An 8,467-nucleotide genomic window follows, 5' to 3' on the forward strand; every position below is an offset into this window, starting at 1 on the left:
AATATACTTACATAAAGTTAAATTGAAAGTGAAAGTCGCTCAGTCATGTCGGACTCTTTGTGACCCCATGGACTATACAGTCCATGGAATTCTCTAGGCCAGAATACTGGAGTGGGTAGCCTTTCCCTCCTCCAGGGGATCTTCCCAACCCAGGGATTGAACCCAGGTCTCCCGCATCGCAGACGGATTCTTTACTAGCTGAGCCACAATAAAGTTAATTTAGGAGTCATAAAAAAAAAACTATGAAACATGTAATTAAATAACCATAGTAAGTGTACAGCATTTTTCAAATACCATGATTATTTTCTTCTAAATGGCAAAAGAAAACTGTTTAAGGTTTTTAGATAATTAAAGTGAATCACAATAAAATAATCAAAAGTATCATCAAGCAAAACATGTTCATCCACCTTGCAAAACATGTTCATCCACCGGCAAATCACAAAGGTCAGGCTCCAGAACCAAATCGGGACTGCCACAACGAGTTTTATTTCTTAGAAATTCTTCTTTTTCTATTTCTGATAACATCTAAGAGGTTAAAGAAAGTACCAATGATTAAAGAAAAAAGCAGAGTAAAGTTGTCATTTCAATAAAACATTAAGTATTTACACACACATATCTAGAAAATTATTTGCTTCAAATTGCTTTCAAATACAATTCTACAGCACATTGAAAATTATTCTTTTATGGTGGAGAAAAATGCTTTTCCCAGGGAAGCAAATTGTATTCTACCCTCCTTATGTATTTCAGAATTCTAATAACTTTCTAATATTTACTTACAATATTCAGAATTAACCTGCTTGACACTCATATCCAAATGTTTCTATTAATATGTGCTTTCCTCCTAATACCTGTTTATTTTTTTTTCTTCCGCAATTGCACATATACACAAATTGCTAATATATTCAATATGTTTTAAAAACAGATTTTTTTCTAATTTACCTTGAAATATATACAAGTTATAATTTTGATTCATACTTTTCCATAATTAGACTTCCACCACACTCCAGCTTGAAAGGTACAGGATATCTATCTCAATGAAGTAGCCATATAATTCAAAATTAATGTATCAGGACTGAGTGTTACCAAAAAAATAGAGTAAGAAACTTACACACAAGTAACTTTCAAATTCTGCCAACCTCATAAAGAGCAAGAATACAGTTAGGTAAAATTAGAGTTATGTAAAATGAGTAATAAAAATGAACAAGATGCTGAGTCAGTGGAAGAGACCTTCTCTGAAATACATTTCCAGGAGTTTTACCCCCAAATTCTAGGCTTTCCTTTACTCTCACTTCTTTACAGATGTTTTTATTTTACCTTAAAAAAAAAAAAAGAAGACATTCTACATTTAAAGCTTCTACAGGGTATTTAAAAACTCCACTGAATCATACTACATTCTTAAGCAAGGTAACAATATTAGAGTATACGTCACTGTTTCCTTGGATTTTTTAGGTAAAAAATACCATCCAATATAGTTATGCTGATCTTATTTACATTATATTTCCAAGTACTGCTGGTTCAAATCACCATTTCTAATATTTTAAAGACTGTAATTCGCATTGTTTTATATTCTATGTCAGAAGAGAAAATAAAACCAAAAATTATTTGCTTAAAAATTTAATTTTTAAGACAGTGAACTTTAAATCCTATGTGAGATGAAAAGGAAAATTTCTAACTATAATATTGAGCACTTTCAGACAACATATACCTTTATTAACTGTTCCGGATTTCCTTTACATTCAGTTGGTAATTCTGTCCTTAAATGCATATGATTATTAGAAACTCCTCCATAACCACAGCCTATAAAGAGAAAAAAGTGATAACATTTTTAAATATTAAAGCAAGACACAACATGTTAAAATCCCAAACTATTTTATCATCCTTTAATCTTAAATTCCTTATCATAGAATAGTCTTGAACAAAGCAATAGAAAAATACTGAAGAACCAAGAACAAAGGAAATCTGTAATCTTTATTCAAAAATAAAAGCAACAGATTTTTAGAGCATTCTTATCACCTTTCATATTCTAGAACTGAAGTTCACTTTTCATGTATATAGAATAATGCTGTGTTTAAGATCACAATAACACCTTGACTAGAAATCAACAAAGGTTCAAGTCTATCTGCCATAAACAACATAATCTTGCACAAGATACTGAAAATGCTTTAATAAAAGTCTTAATTTAAAACATTATAATGACTAACATGTCCATGAAAGAAACTTTCATTCCCAATTTTGTGAGGTTTTGTTGAATTTTAGTGTCTTTTTATCATCTGTGGAGAGGTAGTTATGTTTCTTTTTCTTGTTCAATTAGCTTGTTTTATTCCTTGGTTGTAAAGTATTTTTTACAGATGACCATTCTGCGAATTAACTGACCATTCACAAGTATTTTGACCAGTATTACAGATTTTCTTTTTCAACACCCATTCAGTCTCTCTAGCATGTTTTCCTATGTGAGAAGCTGAAAAGCAAAAAACAACATTCTCCAGATTCCTTTGAAGGTATGTTTCTGAGGATGATTTAGATTCTGCCAATTGATATATTTGTGGCAAGTCTTTATTTTCATAAAAATATTACGTGTGAAGAAAGGCAGAGAGAGATACTTTCATTTTTCTGGCTCAGACTATGATAGAGGGAGCTTTGGGTTGGAGATAGGAGTGTATAGAAGAGGATTAATATCTCTGAATTTCTTCATTTTATCAGCAGCTCTTGCTACAGCACAGTTCCACAGTGCACATGTGTGTATTTTTCCCTACACTTTAGCTATTCAACATAGAATCTGATCTTTTCAGTTCTATTAAGAATTCTGTGATTTATTGTAATAACTATTAATAGCCTCCAAAGATGTTACTTCTACACTTCCTGGTATGCATACCCTGTGTTGTCCCCTCCGGCACAGAATCTGTGCTGACCCTGTGTAACCATCAGGATGTAGTAAAGATGTTGCATGACTTTGGAGAATGTCATATGAAGCTTTACAAGGTACCACCTTAGTCTCTTAACAATTTATTCATGACATACTCTTTCTCAAAATCCAGTGCCATGCAAGCTACAGAGAGAGACCACATGTAGGTGCCTCCTCCAGCTGACGGCCCCAAATGAATTCCCAGCCAACAAACTGCATCAATTGCAAGCCATGTCGGTGAGCCATCTTAGAATTCCAGTCCAGTAAAGACTTCAGATGACTGTGACCCTAAACATCTGATTGTAAATGTGTAAGAAATCCAAGCAAGAACTACCTGGCAAAAAGCCCAGTGAACCTGTAGAACTATACAAAGATAACAACACACTGTTTTACACAAACACCCCCCAAACCTTACTGCTTAAAGTAACTAAAATAGTTTTTGCATACAACTGACAGCCTTCATCAATACATCCATATTTACAAATAAAATTAGCCTCTAGCTTCTCTTATGTATGTGTATGCTATGCTTGCACCGTTTTGTATCTAAAATGTGCAGTTTTTAATAAATGAAATATAATCTGCAGATTTTCTGCTCCTTGATAATTGGAACAATTCAATTACAAAATTATCCCTAGTTCCTACTACATTTGAGAAGAAATCTCTTTCTATCTTCTTGCCAAATTGCTGATTTAAGCATGTTTTCTGATTTTTCAAGCAGTTTTGATAATTTGAATTTTCTTGGAAAATTAGTCTATTCATTGAGACTAGCAAACCTATTTGTTAGAGCTATACACATGAGACCTTATAACTTTCTAAAACACTGCTATGACTTTAGTTCCTATAATCTTTCATGAAACTAATTTTTTTATATTTCTGTTGATTTTTACATAATCAAGCTCTATACTTGCCAATATATTTAAAATAAATTTTCATTTTAAAAACCTTAGTAAACATAAATAAGCAAACTTCTACAATCCATGATAACTTGACAATGATCACTGCTAAAATCTAAAGGGTCCGCATTGAAGAAGTCTTTACGTATTCTTTCACACAGGTACTCGGAACAAAAATCTCAGAGCCAGTTTCCTCTTTTCCTTTCACATCAATCCATCAATAAATATTTTTGGTTCTTCCCACTTAAAAATGTTTCCTAGAATATGACCATTTTTCACCATTTGTGTTTAAACTACCATCTCTAACCATGCTACTGTAATAGGCTTTAGACTCTTGCCACCTCAAGGCATCTTCACTGCACAGCTCCCAGAATGACCGCCTCAAAATACCTCACACTGTCACTCCCTTCTGAAAAACCTGAATATACTCAGAGCAGAGCCCAACGTCCACACTTTGGATTTATAAGAGCCCTGCACATCTGACTCATTCTTTGCCTGGCTATAACCACAAAGGCTGACTATTCTCTGAACACATTAAGCCCACTGAGTGAGCATGGCCTTTGCAATTCCCTCCTTCTGGAACACCAGCTCTCTAGACAGCTACGTGACTCACTTCTTCACCAGTACATCCCATGTGGCTTAATCTCATTTCAGTCACTACTTAAATACCACTTCCTCAGAGATGCCTCCCCTGACTTCACATATCTAAAATAGCAAAATTCAATCTCTACCCCCTTATCTTTTTTTTAATCCCCTTATCTTGAAATCCTCCCTTCACAGAATGATCATTATTGAAATATTATGTGTTTACTTATTATCTGTCTCCCAACATGGGAACATTAGGATAACAGAGCAAGATCTTTGCCTGTTTTATTCTCTGCTGTATCCTCAATGGCTACAACAGATCCTCTCACACACTAATATTTTTGGTATAAACATCTGTGAATATCCACATAATTTACACCAATATAAGCATAAATGACACTGAATTTCATAATAACTTTTACAGTATACCATAAAACTTATGTTATTAAAATTGTCCTTCATTTTTTTAAAAGAGTATATTGTTAGACACATTTGAACATTTTAATCGTTGCCATTTTTCATTATAATCTAAGCTAGGATTACACTTCTAGTTAAATCTTTGTTCATTCTATTATTCTTACAATAATTGCAAGATGTAAATTTGCTCAGTTGAGGCAATAAAGGTTGTGAGGCTTTTATATAAATTATATTTTTCTCCAAAAATACATATAAACTGATAATTCTAAAACAGTCCCACACTTGGGTTCCTTTGACATAAAGTAACAGAATGTCTGGCTTTAATTAGGACTAGTAAAACAAATTATTAGTGACTAGTATTTATTGGAGATATAAGGAAGGTAGTAATTAAAACAGACCTGTGAACTAACTTGAACAGACCAATATAATATAGAGATTTTATTAGAGATAAATGCACACACCTGTATATGAGAATAAATAACTTCAAGCAGTTTAATTTTCTAAATTATAAATTATTCATACTTACAGAAAACTTATCTACCAAGCAGATGAAAACTGTACTTACTTAAAACATCAGTATCCTCCAAGTCCTGAAGAATGAGCTCTTCAGCAGTTTTACTCTTATTCTTTATGATGTTAATACAGTGAAGAACAGACTCAGGAAGCTCATCCGAATCCTAAAAATGTGAAGAATAAAAGGAACTGTAAAATTATTTACTAAAACTACGCATCAAAATTTGTTCTGAAATGCCAAAATTTTGACTAAAATGGGTGAATGAGGTAAAAGAACTTCATATAAAAAGCATAGTCCAAACAAACACATTTGGTTAAAATTTGCTTTTCATGTTCAGATGGCTATAAATTGCATCCACGATTCTGTTGGAACTCATCCTCAAATGAATAATTTCAGAATTTCAGTCTTACTTAAGTTAGCTACGGATAAAAAGACACAATAAAACATTATTTTTTCCTGAAGTATTATGTAAGTTATTGCAATCCTAATTAAAAATCAAAGTATAATTATTTCAAGAAACTTGACAAATGTGTTTTCTTGGGGGAAAAAAGCTTAGTTGAAAAGATATGATGCAGCAAAGCTACTGAAGGAATTTGACCCGTTTTATATTTAAAAATATAAAACCAGAATAGGGCAAAAATTAACAGAATAATGGAAAAGAATAGATAACCCTGGATAGATAGGTATATAACAACTAAGTATATACAGCAGATATGACAAGTCAATTGAGAAAAGGTAGATTATTCCACAAATGACACCAGGCATATTTGCTAAATATTGCAAGGAAATTTTAATTAGACTTACTTTTTATAATATAGCTGAAAATAAGTTTCCATTGAATTAAGAATTTTGATATAAAAGAATGAATCCATGAATAAATTTTCTAGGTATATAAACACTGGAGGAAATACACAAATGAATATACATTTGTTTTCAAAAAAATGTAACTATTTCTTTGGTCGAAAGATTTCACATACATTTTGATTTTTATGCATATCTAAACATATAACAATATACTCATGATTAAGTAAAAAAAGCAGGATACTAATACATATGTGTGTCTTCCCAGGCTCAGCTGGTAGAGAATCTGCTTGGAGTGCAAAAGACCTGGGTTCGATCCCTGGGTTGCAAAGATCCCCTGGAGAAGGGAATGGCTACCCACTCCAGTACTCTGGCCTGGAGAATTTCATGGACTGTATAGTCCATGGAGTCACAAAAAGTCTGACACGACTGTGTGACTTTCACTTCCACTTTCCCTTAGCTGGGCGGTAAAGAATCCACCTGCCAATGCAGGAGACATGGGTTCAATCCCTGGGTTGGGAAGATCCCCTGGAGAGGGAAAAGGCAACCCACTCCAGTATTCTTGCCTGGGAAATCCCATGGACAGAACAGTCTGCAGTCCATGGCATCACAAAATAGTTGGACATGACTTATAGCTAAACAACAACATATATGTATATATACACATGCATAATTATATGAATAGTAAAATCTCAATTTTGTGAAAAAATGCACATGTACACACATGAAATTATAGGTAATTTCTCAATATAGTTTTTATATGTAAATATCTACTAATATGCATTGTTTAAAGGTCACCCTAAGGGGAAAAAATTGAGAGGAGTATTCAAAACACACTGAGAAAAGTAGTATTTCTCCTAACAGAGCTTCCTTCAGTTGAAAGTCTCAAAAGCACAACACAAAACTTACTGGATCACTGTTACCACTCTGGGTTTCTGATTTTGAATCACTATCAAAATCATATTTTTCCAAGGAAGAAATGCTGATTTTATCCAATTCAGCCTCTATTTCTTCTCTGAGCTTTATATCATCATCATCATTGCCTTCCATCATCCTTCATAATAAAACATAGAACCATTTAGAGAAAACTGAAGAGGCTAAATGCTAGTAAAAACTATAGGTTCTTTAATATGCCACACCAATCCAACACGTTCTATGTAAAAATGCTTTAGTTTAACAAAGTTTTATCACACCTTATTATGCCTATACTATACATCAAAGATAATTGCTTTCTCCCTATTTTCATCCATTATTTCTTTAGTGTTTAACTACAAAATGATCAAATCTAATGATAATTCTCTTTAAATTTGCTAAAGGAGAAGTTATGTGGAACGGGTTTGGCTTACCTTCATCAAGAAACGTCACACTAAAACTCATTTTCATGGTAATAATTAATGGCAAAATAACTGTGAACAGCTTAAGTATTCAGAGATAAAAATACTTAGAACATCCTAGGTCTATATATGGGGACACATTCGGCGAGTTTGCACTCATTAAATCAGAGTTGCCAATTCTACCAGATAGCCACAACAATGAAATAATGAATAATATATGATGTATAAATTGAACATTCATTTCACTTAAATCTTTAGGCTTGTAATGGATATGGGTCAAGCAGTATATTACAGAATATCTTCACATCATCATTGTTAACTACTGTCATTAGCTTCCATGTATATTAAGTACCTGTGACAAGCCAGGCACTAGTAGACACTTGTGTGCTTGATAATCTCTGGACTAACTTCACAGATTAAAGGTCATTACAGTCATTGTATAGATGAGAAACCTAAGGCTGGAAGAGGTTAGTTAATTCCCCATAGCATTCTGCTAAAAAGTAATGGGAGTAGGATCCTAATTCAGAGACTCTGAATCCAAAGTCAGTGCTTTTCCCACAATCCAAAGGTATCCAAATTTAGGCAAGCTCATTATCTGCCCAGCAATTTTTCCGAACAACCAGTAGACTTCAAACTGCAGATGGTAATCCATTCATGGATTAAGAAATTAATTTAGCTGTTTTTGGTCATCTAGATTAAATGATGGGATAGGATAGGAAAAGCTATGGTAGGTCAGAAAAGAAACTATAAGTGTACTATATAAACTAAAAGTAAAAATTGTTTAAAAAACTTCGCTTCAATTATAAGTACATGTATATGTGTGCACATGTACATGAAATGCAATGCAAATTTTTGTTTTAATGTGGGTCTAAGTAAAAAGAAAGTTTGAACAATGCTGTACTAATAAGTTTTTATTTTCCAATTTTACTCATAACCTCCTTCATCCAAAACAAAATGAGAACCAATGCAAAATGCTATCCCACAATCTAACTTACTTAAAATGCAATTCAAAAGCTTTGAA

The 8,467-nt window shown here is 32.9% G+C and overlaps 1 protein-coding gene across 1 annotated transcript in view; it reads right to left on the reverse strand.

Annotated features, from left to right (window-relative positions):
- LRRIQ1 (leucine rich repeats and IQ motif containing 1) overlaps positions 1-7,165 on the reverse strand; it is a 183,989-nt gene extending 176,824 nt beyond the window's left edge. Inside the window, exons 1-4 of the mRNA XM_043446604.1 lie at positions 7,022-7,165; positions 5,363-5,474; positions 1,706-1,797; positions 408-525 (exon numbers count right to left, since the gene is read on the reverse strand). Of these exons, the coding sequence (XP_043302539.1) occupies positions 408-525; positions 1,706-1,797; positions 5,363-5,474; positions 7,022-7,165 (466 nt within the window). The remainder of the gene's footprint in view (positions 1-407; positions 526-1,705; positions 1,798-5,362; positions 5,475-7,021) is intronic.
- Between the last annotated feature and the right edge of the window lie 1,302 nt (positions 7,166-8,467).

Source organism: Cervus canadensis, chromosome 25 (assembly GCF_019320065.1).
Source record: "Cervus canadensis isolate Bull #8, Minnesota chromosome 25, ASM1932006v1, whole genome shotgun sequence".
In the NCBI taxonomy this organism is placed as follows: Eukaryota; Metazoa; Chordata; class Mammalia; order Artiodactyla; family Cervidae; genus Cervus; species Cervus canadensis.